The sequence below is a fragment of the Lepidochelys kempii genome, chromosome 5, assembly GCF_965140265.1.
Source record: "Lepidochelys kempii isolate rLepKem1 chromosome 5, rLepKem1.hap2, whole genome shotgun sequence".
Taxonomy (NCBI): Eukaryota; Metazoa; Chordata; order Testudines; family Cheloniidae; genus Lepidochelys; species Lepidochelys kempii.
The window spans coordinates 110,212,288-110,231,107 of record NC_133260.1 but is presented as its reverse complement, the minus strand read 5'-3'; the positions used below and the strand labels follow the sequence as shown (position 1 = coordinate 110,231,107).

The 18,820-nt window shown below is 39.4% G+C and overlaps 1 protein-coding gene across 2 annotated transcripts in view; it reads right to left on the bottom strand.

Annotated features, from left to right (window-relative positions):
* The window catches only part of CCDC171 (coiled-coil domain containing 171), a 235,035-nt gene that overhangs the window by 60,528 nt on the left and 155,687 nt on the right, over window positions 1-18,820 (bottom strand). For both annotated transcript variants that reach the window (XM_073345441.1, XM_073345440.1), the window contains one exon: window positions 2,456-2,587. In XM_073345441.1, the coding sequence (XP_073201542.1) occupies window positions 2,456-2,587 (132 nt within the window). The remainder of the gene's footprint in view (window positions 1-2,455; window positions 2,588-18,820) is intronic.

Below are 18,820 nucleotides of genomic sequence, written 5' to 3'. Positions count from 1 at the left end.
AGTACCACTCGCTTTCAGCAAAATTTGGAAGCACTATGACCAACTCCCCTAGCTCTCGGTCAGGTTCCCTTACAGGTGTACTCATTTGCTACTTCATTGCAAAGATTTTGTTTTCTTCTCACAACAACATGTAATATAGGGGCCAACTGAAGTGCTGTCTAGAAGCTGAACATTATTTATGGATCACAGTCACTTGATATAGATCAGATTTATAAAATTTTAGTTCCCCATCACATAACGGGTCAGTATTCACTGATTCCAATGGCTACTGCTATACCTGTCACCCATTTCTGTTTTTTTTTTCCTGTTTTGAATTTAAAAGAAAAATGAAAATTCTGTGCAAGAAATTAAACGCACAAAAACCAATGCATTTAGAGTTGGGGCTGAATGCTCATTTTTAACATTTGCCTATAATGTGCTCTTTAGTTACACGATTGCATGATATTTACCTAATAATACAATGTAAAATAAATTTATAATAGTGATACGGACCAATCATGAAATTTTAACTCATGCAAATAATCCCATTGATTTTAATACCATATAGAACTACTTGCATGAGTAAAGCTACTTCATAATTCAAGACCGTAGGACAGGTTCCTTAGATCCATATTTCGCATACATTTACTCCATATGATATAATTAAAACTAAGCTAAACAGGCACACACCATAAAAAAAGAAAGAAATGCTTAAATAAAGTGAAAATCTAGAGCATATAATTGATAATATGCTCTATACAAGTACTGCTATAAGTAGTTGTTTCAGAATGTACAACAAAAAACACAACAAAGAAAATCCTCGGAAATTCATGCTTAGATAAACTGTAGACCCTGTCTGCTGTTTACCTATATGCAAAGTAACCAGATGCTACTGCTGCTGTCAAGGGCAGAAGCAACGTACATGTGTGCAATCACACCACAAGTTAGCCACTCAGGGAACTCAGCCATGTTGTGCACTAGTCCAGTTCCCTGGTGTTCAGTGAAGTCCTGAAATAGAGTTTCTTATATTCCTATTCATCCTCATCCCCTAAAGAGGACGAAGGGACAGGCCTGTCTTGCAAGAGCTTCTGCAACATTACCAGGGCCACAGGATGGAAAAGGAAAAGACAGGTGGCCTCACACCAGGCTACCAGATTAGAAAGGCATGAGGAAGCAACTTTAGAAAGGCAGCAACCTTGCTGTTTTGTTTTTATGTGGCTTTCTCTTCTAGGAAACATTACCTGTGGAATCTCACTCCTAGCCATAGGAGTGAATAAGAATGACCACCACTGAGTTAGGGAGAGATTATTCTACAGCTCTATCCTCTCCCCACCTCCTTCCAATGAGTAGATACATATCAATTAGGATTTTTTACAAAGTTAAATTCAAAGTGTATCATATTGCACTGTATTATTCAAAAAAAATTATATTTTGCATGATTAATAAATGCATCATTTCATGCATGTGTGCAAGAGGACAGATATTAGAATGAGCGTTTAACTTTAATTCTGTGGTTCCTGAATGTATTTGATTAGGTGTGCAACCCTCACACTTCAGTCGCATACCTTTTACGGAATACACAGTTCATTTTGCTTTAAAAATGAATAAAATGGAAGTGTACATCCACTGTGCGACATATGAAGTGAAAATCCCTACAATTTGCACACAAATTAACACATTTCTGTTTTCTGTACATAGCAAGAGCACAGTGAAAAATATTTATTCACTGTCCTCTCCATTCTCTGAATCAAAAACAAAAAATATTCTGCCCTTAGCAGTACTGTGGCACAAGAATGAAGTCATTTTGAATGGCTATAAAAAGAGTAAGGGATAATGTGTGCATAAATAGACAAAAGCTAAAATCACAGTCCATTTTTTGAGTTGAATATGGGGTCCTTCTTTAGTTCAAACCAATTTTTCCCCCACTGCTCCCCTCCAATGAATAAATACTCTGTAGACATGGAAACATTCCATTCTTTAAAACCAGGGATTACAAGAACAAAATATTTTCTGTGCTTGATTATTCTAAACTGCAATTCTACATAAATTAGTACTGCTCTAAAAATGTTGATTTTTTGACAGTTTAAGTCTTTAGTAATCTCTTAATTTTTAGAGAGAAAAATTCTTAAACCGGTTATAAGAAGCAGGGAGAAATAGTTTATTTTTTTTATTCTTCTGTCATGCTCAGGTTAAATTAAATAGGAAAGCAGCTTTTCCCAACACTACTTTTCAAATATAACATTTTACATCTTTTTCTGTGGCATTTGGTTTTTTTTCCAATTATTTAATATTTCACCTCCAATATTAAAAGCTCCTAACAGTCACTGAATTATATCATTCAAAAGATATGTAAGGAAATTACTTTCTCTTTTTAGCTGTTGACTACAACATTTTTGAAGCTTTTGTTCTCTCCACATAAAGCAGTTTGTTTCTCTCTACATCTCAGTTGCAAAAAAACGGTTATTTAGACTCTAACCTGAAATGCTACAACCTCTGGCCCGCCCTTCAGCCCTTCCATTGCAAAGGTCTCCAGGTGCAGTTTGGGTAGCTGCAGGGTGAAGTCATTCCTGGTTGCCGCAGTCCGTGACAGCGAGATCTGATCTCTGACCTAAAGGGAAAAAAACCCAGCATCAATGGTAATTCCCCTTCAGACACATTAACTGGGATGAACTGGGTCCCCTTGAGCCCACTGAGTGGACTTGCATTGATCGCTGGACCTGAAATCCATGAATAAATTTAGGACTAATTGATTTTTCGTTGCAAATAAATCTCTAATTCAGAGTGCTGGGAGAGAATGCTAAGAAGAAAAAGCATCCTCCTCTGGACTGAAATGAGAAGGGAAGAAGAGTCACTGAGGGCTTCACTCCAACTGGTGGACAAATTTTACAGATCTATCCCTCCTAAAACATCTAACACAAAAGAAAACAAATTGTAGGCAATAATTACACTTTCCATCCAACAATCATCAACTATTAATAAAGTACTGTGCAACAACACATAAGAACAGAGATGATAAATGAGTTTTGACTGCTGCATAGAAATCATTCACATTGTAGAGGGGTTCAATAGTACAAATTCAATTAAGCTCCAGAACAAAATTTAAAATCCTTCCTAAAACAGAAATAAAAATCTACCTGTAGCAGGATTTTTCTCTTCTGTTAATTGCACAGCCTGTTAGATTTCTAATGGCAGATTCACATAAAGGAACTAATACATATTAGTATTAGCTAACTTAGCTGTACACCTTCTAAACAAGGAAAAGGAAACCGAAACCAGTAGTATTTGTACAAAGTCTACATAGTTTGATTAAGGATTGCGAAAGGTAAAAATTAAACAAAATAACCAACCATCCCCCCCCACCCAAATATACATGTGAAAGAGTCCTACTTATGTTGACAAACGTAACCATATGCAGTTGGTATCACACTGCCATCTGCTGGCTAAGCAAAAAGCTGCTTTTAATACATTATATAAACGTATATGCCGTGAAAATGATAAAAATACATAAGTAGAACTCTCAGCTATATAAATATGATGAATATTTTCCCCTTTAAATACCCAAACATGTTACTGTGTCACATTAATATGAAATACTTTCATTATTAACTAAAAACAGCTTTTCCCCCACATACTGAAAGATTTTATTTTGTAAGTGTATATCGGTGTGTAATATATACTGTACTTGATTACACATACACCACATATGTAAAAACTGTACACACCCTATTTTCCCATTTTTATTTGATACAAAAGGTAATTATTAATATGCCCTTTTCCTAATCTTGCACTATTTTTGGATCTTACAAAATAAAATTCCAGTAGTTAAACCAAATTGAATTATATTATAGAATGTATATCATATTAGTCTGTTACATAAGGTTAGCTACCATGGCAAAGATCATTACTGACTTTTATTGTCAATGCATAGTTTTAGAAGGGACTAATAAAATGACAGAACATACCATTTACCAACACAATTTACAAATATAAATTTGGACAGCTTCTCTTATTTAGAGCCAAACCTTTCAAAAATATCCAATCCGTCCTAAATTAAAAGATATTCCAACTGATTTAAAATTCTAGATGACATTTGTCTCCTTTTAACTACTTCTACTTTTTAAAATGCTGTTGATTATACTGAAGAACATACTCCGTGAGTGTCACAACATTTGAAATATACTGTGATTAAAACAAGTGTGTTTGTGTGTGTAATTTTATAGATACACAGGGCTAGAAATACTTTTTCCCCCCTCCATTCTCTGCTATCGTATATAGGAGAAGGGAGCCCTACATTTCCCAGGCAGACCTAAAGAATTCCTGTCAATACCTGTGGCTGCCAAACATATGCACTATAATGCAATTTTAACAACAGTATAGGCCACACGTTTCACACATAGTGTACTAGGTTCAGAATATACAGTCCTGTGGAACAAATAAATTCTCCAGGGTCTTCTGTCAGAATGTGTAATGCTGTTCAGACACTAACTGTGCTTAATAGAACACAAACATCTTATTTTAAATATATATTTGATTTAAATTTTTATAGTTTATATATCAGCTTTTCAGGCTCTTTTAGTTGTTAATATGCACACAGATAAAAGAAAACATTAAATGTGGATTAAGGTACCAAGAATTTATCAACATCAAACCACCCCAGTGTTTTGCCTGCTACCCTTCTGAACCATAGTCAATAGATCTAAATATTTTACTGCACCCTGGCCAATTCATTGTTTGATGTTTAAAAACTCACCCAGAATCAAAGAAAATTTATTAAATTTGAGCCCTCAAATGAGATACTATTAGCTTTGAAAGTCAAGTTTAACTGCGATATTGATGATTCTCTTTTTTCTGTGACAAAATTCACTAGGGAAATCCCTGATGTCAAAGTACAAAAGCAGATTGCTAATACTGGGGAAAGAGGGCGGGGGGGGGGGGGAAGGAACAATGTATAATATGTAACAATGTAGGTATAATGCACAGCATAGTACGCATAGCGTAGATCCTTTTAACCCTATTAGTGTCAGGTGCTGAGTTTCACTACTGGGGCCTGACACTCACTGGACAATAAAACAAGCAATTTTTAAAAAATGTAGTAAATCATTAACACCACAACATCAGAAAGGAATGTATTAGTTCCTTAAATGTATGACTCCTGATACCAAGATTCCCAATTGAAATATTTCATAATTTTTTAAATCTTTTAGATAGAAAAGGATGCATCTTATTTTCAATTCGCTTGGACGCTTTGCTTAGATAGGATATGTAGAGCTTTCCTTTTGAGAAGTCGAGAGTTGTATATATTGTATTTGTCATGGTATAATTGAAATGCAGAAAACTGAAGTCTTATTTATTTACAGACCACATACGATGCAAACATCCTTATGCTGCTTCACCAATAAAGTCAGCACAGTCTTTCAATTGACCACCCATTCAAGGTGTGGGAAGTCATTATGGCCCCAATTCTGTAGAAGGATCCACACAGCTAAAATTTTATGCATTTATGTCTAATCCCACTGACTTTCAAGATTTTAAGTTGAAAGTAAAAACTGTTTTCTAAACCTTGAAGACTTTTTTGAGTGCTAGAATGATGGATCTGTACTCAGGAGGAGGTGTTTTATTTTATTGCTCTGAGGAAGTCAGTAGAATGTTTGCAAAGTGAAACTTTAAGTTAAGAAAAACAAAAATTGTGGAATAAACTGTGTTGATACAAAATTGTATAAAACAAAAGATATTTTTACTCACAGACTGCAGCAGAGGAAAAGCAAATAGTATACAATATATTTTTGTATAGACTGTTTCATAGCAAAAGTATCACAAAACACATGACAGCTGACTTGGATCTGTAAGTGTAACCACAGGTATGGATGTTTTGCCTGAGAAAGAACTGTAGCACTGAGTCCTTAAAAAAACAACAAAGAAGTCCACACAAATAGATTTATTACAATGACTAACAGTGTGCAAAACTGCTTTCACCATCCTATACAAGGAAAGGAATTTAGAGAGGGAGACCTCAAAAGCAAAAATACTCATATACACGTATGCTAGATTGCTGCAGGAACTTTGGACAGGTTTCTGGTTCTAAAAAAACAGTGTCATAAATGTGGATCCTGCTAAGACTTAGACATGCTTAACTTTATGTACTGTGAAGATTCCCACTGACAGAGTGGGTAAGTTAAGTACATGTGTAATTTTGCAGGATCTGGGATTTTTTTTTAAAAAATGGTGCCGGAAAATGGGTTAAAACTTAATGGATCCATAAAGCTCCATGAAAACAACAGACCATGAAAACATTTTTAAACAGTGAAAAATAAGGATTTACGACAGTCTGATTAACTTTTTAATGAATTGGAAGAGTTGGAAAAACTCAGTGTAAATACTATACCCACTCAATTTTAAATCAATAAAGCACTGATGAATTCAGATCAAAGGTAATACCAAGAACATAATATGCAATTAAAAGTTAGGTTGTGTGTGTAGATGAAACAGAGTTTAATGCACTAATCATTCATGTCTAGAAGTAGTGGTTAAAATATTGTGCTGGTCACAAGTGGAAATAGTTTTGGCTGCATCCTAGTTCCTATTTACCTACATCACTAACACCCTTGTCTCCCCACCACACAATCTGACATAACAAGCAATACCTGCTCAAGACAGACACAGAACTACATTCAAGGGTGTTTAAAGTCAAGGTTAAGGTGCACTTGTCTGTCTGTGGGCTTTAGTGCCACTCAGTAAATACGGCAAATTAAAGATTTGAGTCCCTTACTTTTGGCCTGATTCGTCAACACTTTCTTACAGGTGTAAGTGCTACTCTGCATAAGGCCTGCAGAACAGTCCTTTTATAAATACTAATTCACCTTCAATGTTTACAAGTAATGCCAGTGTGCTGTAAAACTTTTCGTTCTCTATTTTGTTTTCAATTAATTGTATAGATCTTCATAGCATATTGTACGTGATACCTACAAATCAAGGGAGAGAAAACCGTAATATGGTCTAGTGTAAAGATCTTATCTGTGTGACTAAGATGCTCATGTTACTCAGTAGTTAGGAAGCAATGAGAGAGTTGTGCAAGTCATTCCAAATAAGTGCCAAGAAAAAAGTTATACCACATCGTGTCTTCTGTACATGACATATAAACAAACATTTCTTGACACTTTTTAAAATAGCAAGTGGCATTTAAATTAAAAAAAAAAATCTAAACCTTAACAGCAGCATTCACAACCATACAATCAATTTAGCTGCATGGGGGAATGCCCACATCTCCCAAAGTCCGCACTGAATGAGATGCACATTGTGTGGGACAAGCCCACTTCATTTACTGTGGATACTGTATTGTGTATGGAGTCATTGCTTTACTCATCGTATGTCTTGCTTATAAATGACTTGAATGTGTATTTAGCATACACACAATACTAGAAGATTCTATGCATACACTTAAGGTTCGAAAATATACATATATATTATTTGAGGAATAGCAAGTAATCATGCAATTAACGAGGATATTATCATGTACATGGATCGGTGGACAGAGTTAAGTTTATATGAACGTTTTCTTTGGCATTCACAATAATTTGGGGAAACAATATACTTAGGTCTTAATTTACCAAGACGAACGCACACATCAGAGGTGTTCCCATTTAGGAGTATAATCCCTATTAAAAGCACAGAGACATACAGAAGAGATTGTAACAGACGTTGTCAGTTTATCATTTGTGTCGTTTCATGTTTTCTTTTCCTTTCTTTAATAATAAAATAGCGAGGGTTAATAATTGTGATTATTTTCGCTTGGTCTTGATGACGATGTCCCCTAAGGCATGTAAAAGTACTCATGACTGAACAGTGAGAGCCACACTTCCAAGTTGGTAGTACGAGAAACAGTCAGTCAGAGCTGGCCTACCATTTCTTGTTTCTCCAAACTAAATATTTTAAGTAACTTTTACAACAAAATTACTTGGCATCCAACAACTTAAAACTACTCCTTTCACCCCCATCAGGTTCAGGCAAAGAATACATAAGTATAATCTGGCAGCACAGCAGGCTGAGCCCAATGGCACAGGAGATATCTATGATGCCCTAATATAGTCTATACATAAAGACAGCTTCGGGAAGAGCCCTCAGAAATAACTTTGCACTTCAGCCCTGATAATGAGATTGACCTTGAGAAATTAATCTCACATTTGAGGAAGATCTGCAGCTTGAAGATGCCAAAGCTGCAAGAGAGAAAAAAAAAACACCCATAGACACATAATGAATTAGGGTTGTACAAAATCCTCTGTTTGAATCTACACAGGTTCCAAATGTGCTTTATGACACCTTTCCACACATCTCCAATTCGGACTGCTGCTGGGGGCCAAACCAGCTCCAGATCTGCTCTAACTTGAGCCACTGGTTAGACAATTCCAAGGAGCTGCTGTGCTGGGCAAGCTCACCAGCTAGGCAAACACTGTCCCTTCCATGCCCCAGCCCCGCACTGGGGTGGGGAGCATAGAACTGTCTACAACGGGAATCCTCAGCAACTCTAAGTCTCCTGTCTGTGCAGCAGCACTAAGACTTCCAGACTCATCTTGGTGCAAACTCCTCCCTGAATTCATGCCTACTCTGAGTCTTCACAGTTGAATGAGAATAGAAAGATTATTTGCATCAGCTGTGCTCCCTCTTCCCTTGATGCCATACAGCCTTCAGATCTTCCAAGCCCAGACAGTCAGTAACCCCCTTTTTCCATTTGCTTCTTCAATGCAGATATTAGATCAGACCTTATGACAGATCTGAGCAACTTCCCTCAACACCTGTGTGTGCAGAGGCTGATAAGGTAGCTGCTGGTGCTGAGGCAATCAGCTGGGACTGCCTATGACAGGCCTCCACTTCTTAAATCTTAAATCACCATCAGGGAGCTGAAGATGAACAACAGGTAAAGGGAGCTAATCAGATTGGAACTGGTGTTGGGAATGGAGCCAGCCAAGCTACACAGTGGCACAGAGCCTAACGAAATAAACTACACTAAAATGCAAGAAATCCTAACTTGACGAAATGGTGCCACACAATAGGGAGAAAGAGGAAGATGGTTCCGATCTCACTGCTACAGGTATTTGGGTATTTATTATCACAACGCTATCTTCTTACACAACCACTCAAATGAAGGAGTGTGTGCACAGCTCCAAGAGGGGCTGGTTTCTGGAGATTTTTGACTTGGCATAGAGGGTGCATGCATATCCCCTGAAGTAGGGGCCCCACTGAGAATACTCAGAGGAGAATTATAGTAATTTGATATCTTTGATATCTGTTAAAAGAACACCATAATTTCCAAATTAACATCTGGAAACAAATAACTTCTTAACTGAAAAACTTGTTAAAAATTGCTGTATATTATGCACATTAAGAGGCTCTTTTTCATGTTATTGCCATGCACAAACTACTCTTCCAAACACATAGTCACAATACAATATTAAAGCAAATCTTACAAATTATTATTTAAACAACATGAATTGCTGGATAAACAGTAGTTATGTGATGAGACATGGCTCATATAAAACTGATGGATTTTTTTAAAAGCTAGGCAAAGTCATAGGATTAATTGTCAGAGTGAAAGAGTACAATCCTGTGCTTAACTAGAATTATAGTGCACACTACCCCACAAAAAATCCATGCTCTGTTGGATAAGATGTTAATTTGATCCAGACCCTCTTTAGCAAACACTAACCATTGTGCCAAAGCTATGCTGTAGTTGTGGGCTGTGTACTATAATATGTCCCCTATGAACAGATTTCAATGACCTTGGGCTGGAAATGAACCCATGTCTGGAGAAAATAATGGCTAACGCATTAACTAATTTCACAGTCCTCCACACAAGGATATTTCCTTACTTAAGGCAAACTACACAAAAAATCTTCAGACTTCCAAAAGAATGAAGACAGTCGAGCTCTGGAATTGGTGATTTAGATAAGTCTAAACTGAAAACAGTTAAGCACATGGATATGACATTCTGCAATGTCTTATCTTTAGTTTGTCAAGGTTTTTAAATCCCTCTTGAGCTGGAGTACCATTTTTAGCTTGGCTAGGTCAGAATGACACTGAACAATATGAATGATGACACACTAGACAGCTATATGGACAGAGTTGTCATCAGCAAACCAGCTGTGCTAACACCTGTATGTCCTGCACAACTGATCTTTAGGAACAAGGATCAAGACAGACAGATTAGTAGGGAGGGAAAACAAAAGCAATTTACAAAATGTTAAAATTAAGGGGGAGAGGTGCTAATTTGAAGAAAGGGGAAAGAGAAGAAAATAATATTTCGTATTTAATATGAACAGATACAAAATAGGATTGCTTGTTTCTTACTAGAATTCCTTTCCAAAGCCATTTGGAAGCTTTAAAATTTAATCTATTTCCTTTGTAATTTGTTTGTTTCACATGCACACTCATTTGCAATAGGTGTCAGATGAACAATACAGGAGACTGAAGTAAAGAACAGACACTGCACCCACAGTCGCAGTTCCTGTTTCCCCACATTTTCCTGCCAGTGTCTCTCAACCCTGTCCAGAAAGAACTACCTCTGGGGGGTGAAGTTAGTTAAGGCAAAAATTTTGAAACTTGAATTCCTAAAATTAGAGACCCAAATCAATACTTAGACTTCTAAATAATGTGGCTGATTTCCAGATGTGCTAAGCACCATGGATTTCATTTAAGTCAGAGGGAGATGGTGTGCTGAAGCTCTTCTGAACATCAGGCCACTTTTATTTAGAAGCCAAATATAGATTAGGGAGCCTAGCTATAGGCACTCAAGTTTGGAAATGTTGGCCTTTGTTTTCTGGCCCAGTCAATCCTCGGTCTAACTGGTGAGACTGACTGCACCATATCTGAAACGGGGCAAATGTTGGCTGGGCTTGCCAAATGAGGGCAGCTGTGCTTTATGGCCGGGGGAGGGGAGAAATGAGGTCAGAGACCGCTGCAAAGGGTGAACGGTGACACCCCCCCCAGTAATGTGAGGTCTGAAGGCTATAAAGGTGCAAGCCCTGGCCGTGGGAAGGCCCTTTGTTCCACGCATAGCAGACGCCTTGTCTCGTTTCCAGTTTGACAGATTTCGTGAGCTTGCACCAGGAGCTAGCAATGAACCCAAGCAGATGCCGCTGGCTCTATGGAAACCTCGGCATATGATGTAGTCGGTGGCATGGAGATTCTTGGCTCCGGGCACACAGTTGAGCTATGCAAGAAGTTGTTTTTTAATGAGTTCTTTCAATTTAAGGATCCAGAGTGCTGGTCACCTATACTGCCCACCGCAAAGGGTGGTTGTTGCGGTACCTGGTCAAGGACAACCCAGCTGCTCGTTCCCATTGACCATCCTGGCATGGTACAAGGGACAATGTGATCTTTCGGGAGAATGGGGCTTCACCTATTGGGGCTGCTATAAAAGAGGCCATAGGGAGATGTCTGGGAACCCAACTGAGTTGGGGAGAGGCAGCCAAGCAAATTGCTGGCACCTCCTTGTGTTGGATGTCCAGTGCAGGTACTCCATAGGGAAGGTATCCAGTGACCAGATAAATGGCCTGGTAAAGTACTTAAAAGGAGGTGCTGGATAAAGGAATAGAATGGGGGTCTGGGGGGAGGGTTGGGGACTCCTATGATTGGTACAGCAGGGAGCCCACTTAACCCTCCTACGAGGGGGGTGGATAGTAAGGTCCAAGCCATGGGTTGGCTGGGGGGACCTGGATGGAAAATGAAGGGGGGCTGGTGAAAGCCCCGGGTAATGATTTGAACAAACATGGATTTGCCTGCACTGTACACTTTATCTGCCAGGTACTCCCAGACATCTATATAACAAAGTTGCGGCCTGATTAAAATCCATATCAGGTGTCTCCTGTCCTTCTTTCGGTACACCCAGACAATGCCAGTGAGTGTCACTTGCAATGGGTGTTAGTGAAATGGACACTGTGAGCTGGATTGAAACCTTGCTGTAAACTGGATTTCTTACAGGCCATAAAACAACCGCCATAAAGTAAATGAATTTTTCACTACAGACTACACCCAAGGTAGCAGCCTAGCATTGAGGGTTCAAGACTTGCTATCACATTAGTAATTCTTAAAGCTATTCACAGTCCCACCTCAACTCCTCCTATCCCATTGTTCTATATTCAAAAAAATAATTTAGCATTAAAACATATAGTAGAATCTCACCCCTGCACACACATAGTTGCATTGATTTTCTGAGGAGAAAAACAAAAAAGGGTTAATTCGAGCGTCCCAACTTTAACAATGATTTTTTAAAAAAAAATTATTACAGCCGAAGGGTCAAAGCTTGTTCTCAGTTACGCTTATGTGAAACAGCCCAGTAAGCCAATATATTTGTCATTTAGTCTTCTCTATAAGTTCTCATCTAGAGACCTTTAATCTTTAGACAACAGTACACTTTTACACACTAAACTACAAATGTAAGGAATCACAAGAAAAAATATCCTGTTAATATTTAAACTAATCTACTTTCCATATACATAAAAATACACACCAGTTGTACAGAATAGCTGCTACTTTTTTTAACCATTCTTTCAGACAAATTGTATCCCCCATATGCATTATAAAAATAAATACAGTTAAAGTTAAAATAAAAAACTAGCAAAGGGAAAGTGAAATTAGGAATAGAGGACAAGGTGAGGAGAGATGTTTTCAAGAGAGATTTGAAAAAAAGACAGTTGATGGGTATAGAGCAGGGGGTTCCAACAACGGTCCTTTGGTTCTTACATGTGACACTTGAATATGACTGTTTTAAGAAGAAATGTGTATGAATGTGATTATGAATTGAAAATGTAATGCAAAAAGGGATTTTGGTGTGGGAGGAGAATTGCTCCTGAGTGTTTCATTAGCACAGGGTGAAGCTGAATGCAGGTTAAGTTGAACAAGCAGAACTTTATTAAACCTGTGAACTGCTCTATAGATATGGATGAGTTGCTTCCAGCCTAACTCCCCGCGTTCCCTTGTTCGCACTGGTGACCCGTGTTTGATCTCTGAACTGTTCTCAACATGCCACTTTAGGAAGGGCAGCTGGGTTACTCTGTTAACAGGTGTAAGAACCTTGCTGGGAGATGCTAAATGATTTCTGCTAACTCACTGTGACAGGTGCAGCTCATTAACCCATCAGGACTAAAGGAGTGGCTTCTCTGGACAGAGAAACCTAGGGTCTGGGCTTGAGCATGAGTTGTTTATTTTGTGTTAATTCATTAACAAAGCTAAACATCAAGAAGAGGGCAAGTTTTTGAGCCCACGCTGCCAATAGCAAGTGATGTTGGATGAGGGTCAGAACACCACCAACTTACAAGGTGCATCTGGGTTAAAAACAGTTAAGAGTATAGGGGTAGTGTTCACAACTTTATGGCCATGAATGGACTCATTGGGATGATTTGCCATGGCAGGATTGTGCACATGAAGTGTGGAAAGCCGGGATTTAGAGAGGCCTCAGAGAAGGGAGTTACAACAGTCACGTGGAGAGGAGATGTGAAATCAAGGCTGAGGATTTCAGCAGAGTTGGAGCTCAGCTATTGCTTTGGCTGGTTTTATGATTATAACTGGTAATTCAAGTACTGTGTTTATAAAGTTAGTCAGTAAAAAGAACAGGTTTAGCATGTGCAGTAATGTCCTATTACTAGGAAATATATAAAGTATTAATGAAATACGGTTTGTCAACTTAAATACAACACACACATTTATGCTAAAATATTTATGATCTTTTGAGGGGGAAATGTTTGAGAATTTTTCAAGTTTTTCATAATACAATTTTTAATATACGGTAGATTTTTAAACAAACTTCTTTAAAAAGTTTGTCAAGAAAAGTATGAACAATTACATTTGAAGAGAAGAGCAAGTGTTAAGTATAACCTATGAAAAACTTGATTATTATAGCATACACTTCACTCTGGTATTAACTTTTACACCAATGAATTGAAGTTGAAATTAGAGTTTAGGAGAATTTTGCTGATCAGTGCAGTTAAATATTTTTTTTTAAAAACTGTGCTAGTCACATTTTCCTATAGTTTATTTATTTAAATGAAAAATGGGTTAATCATGCCCTGGTATAGATGACCACTGTAAATACAGTTGTGGTTAATGCTATTTTGTTCCCAGTATGGAACGTCTTACAGTATTTCCAGTCCCAAGCATTCAAAAATTATGAGTCAGGCCTTAAAGTCATGTGGTTGGCTTAAAATCATGAGATTTTAAAAAAGAGCTTCTTTTTATTTGCTTTCTGCTTTTCATATGTTTGGGGTACACTCAAGCCATGTTTTCAAACTTTTTTCCACATGCACGAGGGTTAAAAAATTGCTTTTTTTTTTTTTAAAGGAAACCCAAGATTATCATGTAACTCACTTGATTCCAGTCCACAAGTGGGAGTTTAAAGAAAAACAGCAAATATCACAAGTCACATAGTAAACTTATGAGAGATGGCAACATTGACTTTAGGGTAAATTCTCTGGCTCTTCCACTTTCTTGTGACACTCCAGTCAAAAAGGATCAGTCCTTATTATGGACACAAGAAAGTTTTTTTATGTAATTGAAAAAACAAACAGTATAATATGCCACTAATATTTTAGATTAAACAAAGATGATTCTGTTATAAATTTTCCAATCAACCGTGCAAGACAGTTGTTATCCAGTATAAATAAAAACAAACAATGTATGACACATAAAAGAACAGCTACCTCAAACTCGGGGTGCCTTGACAAATAATTAAAAATGTAAACCAACACAGACACAAACAGTAGCCAGCCAACCAACCATAATCCACACAAAGAAACCAGTCCACAAAGCTCAAAAACTCTAACCCATTTCCCGACCCTCCAAATAATTTGCCTTCCACTGGGAGGATGAACAGAAAACTGCACTTCAGACCAAACACCAACCTAATAAAAGCAGACTTATCCAGAGCCTCAAAAGATACCTCCTAACCTGGAGAAGGAGGGCAGGGGGACTTTCAGATTATACAATTTTAGATTTTTTTAAAAGATAGATTTATCTAGTAAACAAAGCCCACCAATGCATATTTAAAAACTATAGTTCAGAAGGAACCCAAAATTCTATATGAAGAATTTTCAACATGTGTTGACAGCAAAAATGACAAAGGTTCTTAACATCTAAATGAAGGATAGAGGAAGGTCCATCTTATCTGTCCGGATATCAATAATACTAATATTTTAGGATTTGTTGAAAGAAAGAAAGATCACTTTCCACCTAAGTAATCTTTCAGAGTATATCACTTCAACAGAGCCCCCTCCTCACTGTTGTGTGGACTATGATACCAGGAGTTCTGCAACTAACTTGATAACTAACTGGGGTCTGATTTGCAGAGGTCCTGAGTATTCACAGCTGCAAATGGAGTCAAACAGGAACTACGATTTGAACATATAAAGTGCTGTATAATGCTCAGCACTTTAAAAAAATCAGGTCCTAGGTGTCTCAAATTAGGCATCCAAAATTAGTGGAAACTTTTAACCTTTGTGCCAAAGCTCTGTCCTTGCCTCCATGGGTCCTGTGTTTCCTGGCGGATTTTGCTAGCCTCAGAGGCTCACTGTGACCCTCTATTTAACCCTTCTCTCTCTAGGGACAAGGGTCACAGCCTACTGAGCCATTTTCATCATAAGCCAGCGAGGGAGGTGAGGAGAAGTTATCCTTCCTTGCACAGTCTCTGTTGTCTCCCAGTCTCAGTGATTAATCAGGGGGCAAATGGGGAGGGGGGGAGCCTAGGCCCACCCTCTACTCCGAGCTGCAGCCCAGGGATCCTAATAGTATCAGCTATGGTAGCTGACTTTTTAGAAACATGACATGTACAATTCCCTGGGCTACTTCCCTCACAGCAGCCCTCACTTCCTCAAGCTCCACTTCACCCTTACCTCAGGGCCTCCTTCCTTGTGCCTGATATGGTGTGTACTACTCAGCCTCTCCAACAGCACAACTTCCTCCCACAGCTCCTGACATGCGCCCCTCACCTGACTAACTGGGAGGCTTTTAACTAGTTTCAGCCAGCCCCGATTGGCTTCAGGTGTCCCAATCAACCTAGCATTTTCCCTGCCTTCTGGAAAGTTCTTAATTGGCACCAGGTGTCTTAATTGACCTGGAGCAGCTGCCATTTCACTTATCCTGGTACCAGGGATTTGTTTAGCCTGGAGTTAATATATCTATCTCCCACTACTTTTCTATAGCCATCTGGCCTTGCCCCATCACACCTTATTCTCTGTGCCTCAGCTCCCCATCCGTAAAATGGGGATAATAATGCTGCCCCCGCTCACCTTAGAGGAGCATTGTAATAATGAATTAATGTTTTTTTTTAAGGTACTATTGTGGTGAGTGCCATAGAAAAGCCCATGAGGAAATTTATAATTCTATCTTCAGAGCAGGGACTGAATAGTGTGCAGAAAATAAGAAATGGGGCCACACAGTGAACAGTGAGGATAATGCAAAACTGCATACTGATAGAGGCAGAAATCCTGTGAAAAATAATATGTGACAATGTAAACATAGGCTGTCCTAATGCTTATACACAAGGGGGCCAAAACCTTAATTCTGTTGTTTCCTAACTTTTGAGTGCTTGACTTTCCAATCATAACAACATTCTCTTAACATAGGGATGTCTGTGTATAATTAGTAGGGTTGCCAACTTTAAGTGCACAAAACCGAACACCCTTGCCCCGCACCCTTCCCCAAGGCTTCGCCCCTGCCCCACCCCCACTCACTCCATTCCCCCTCCATCTGTCACTTACTCTTCCCCACCCTCACTTTCATGATCATTTTCACTGGGCTGGGGCAGGGGTTGGGTGAGGGCTCTGATGGGGGCTGTAGGCTCCGGGATGGGGCCAGAAATGAGGGGTTCAGGGTGCGGAAGGGGGCTCTGGGCTGGGGCAAGGGGTTGGAGCATGGGAGGGGGCGTGGGTTCCTGAAGCGAATTTGGGTGTGGAAGGGAGCTCAGGACTGGGGCAGGAAGGGGTTTGGAGTTCGGGCTTCAGAAGGCAATTACCTTGGGCAGCTCCCCGGAAGAGGCGCCATTTCCCTCGGCTCTGAGGTGGAGGCACGACCAGGAGGCTCTGCACGGTGCACGTTGCCTCCACCCACAGGCACCGGCCCCACAGCTCCCACTGGCTGTGGTTCCCGGCCAATGGCAGCTGCGGAGCCAGGACTTGGGGTGGGGGCAGTGCATGGAGCCCCCCCATGCCACACCTCCACCTAGGAGACGAGGGGGACATGTCGCTGCTTCTGGGGAGCCAACTGGAGCCACGTAGGGAGCCTACCTTAGCCCCGCTGCACCACCGACCAAACTTTTAATGGCCCAGTCAGCAATGCTGACCAGAGCCACCAGGGTCCCTTTTCGACCAGGTGTTCTGGTCAAAAACCAGGCACCTGGCAACCCTAATAATTAGGTATAAGTTCAATTAGTGCCTACAGAACTATTAAGAGTTCCCCTTTAAGAAAAATAGGCTAGCTCATCCAGAAACTAGACCTACGAGTTCAACCCTTGTGAGTGATCAATTAGTGACAATTTGGAGCCTGAATACTGAACACTTGATGGCTGAACCATGCATGCTTAAATCAACATTACTGGACTCAGGTCCACACCTACTCCACCTTGCAGAAAATCTAGGTGTCTGAGGCCTTGTTTATAGTAAAGGGAAAAGTCGATCTAAGCTACACAATTTGAGTTACGTGAATAGTGTAACTCAAATGAACGTAGCTTAGATTTACTTGCCGCGAGGTTCATGCTATGCAATGTCGATGGGAAACACTCTCCCGTCAACTCCCTTTACTCTTCTAGATCAGGTAGAGTGCAGGAGTCGACGGGAGAGCGATCAGTGGTCGATTTAGCGGGTCTTCACTAGACCCGCTAAATCAACCGCCAATGTATTGATCGCCACAGCGTCAATCCTCTGGTAAGTGTAGACAAGCCCATAGATACATGATTTTCTAGATTTTCTGTTCCGTGCATCAAAAAAAAATTTTTGGAACATGTAGATCTGTGGCTGTTGCATAAGTGGGTGTCTGGAAACAATTAGTATCTCCATGGGTTAGAAGGTCCTGCTTGATCAAGAGGTAAGGTAATGGTGTATTGAACAGAGAAAGCAGGTCTGAAACCCTGCATCATTCCCTGGAGGAGAGATGGGTGGACATGTGCAGAGAAGAGAGACCACCTCTCACTAGTGCTATTTCACATTTTTCCTCTACTTGTAAAAGAACGCCCTTTTGAGTGCCCTGATAATAACAGGAATAAAAGAACTGCTTGCTTCTGTAGCTTGATTTGTATTCTATGTCTGCTTCATTTCTTCATCTGCAAAATTGGGATAAACATTTATACACCTCAGGGGTATGCTGTACAGATAAATTCATTAATGTTTGTGAGATGTTCAGACATCACAGTGATGAGGGCTACTACATTTCACAGACTTCCAGAGATAGGTCCAATACTTTGGCTTGGGTTTTCTGGGACAGGCCAAAGGACTTAGATTATGAATTATTTACAGCCATTACTATGATTTGCTGTTGTGACCGATACATCATAAACTAGTAACGTTCTCACTGATTCTCAGTCTTCATCAGGACACCCATGATTTCTTTCTACTCTATCAGGCAGGTGGCCCAGAAGGGGAAGAAACCTATTACTACTTGATAATTAGGAATTTAGGAGGTCAAGCAGCAGCAGAAGTTTAACTTCTTTTTCTCCTGTGGTGCAAAGCACAATGACCTGCTAGCTAAGTTGTATACAACTATAACTAACATAACAGGAAAGAAATAAGAAAAGGTACTGCTACTTCTCTCCTCAAAGAGAAGCCATGGTTCCAAGACCTGTTTTCTATAGCATCAGGAAAAGAACTGA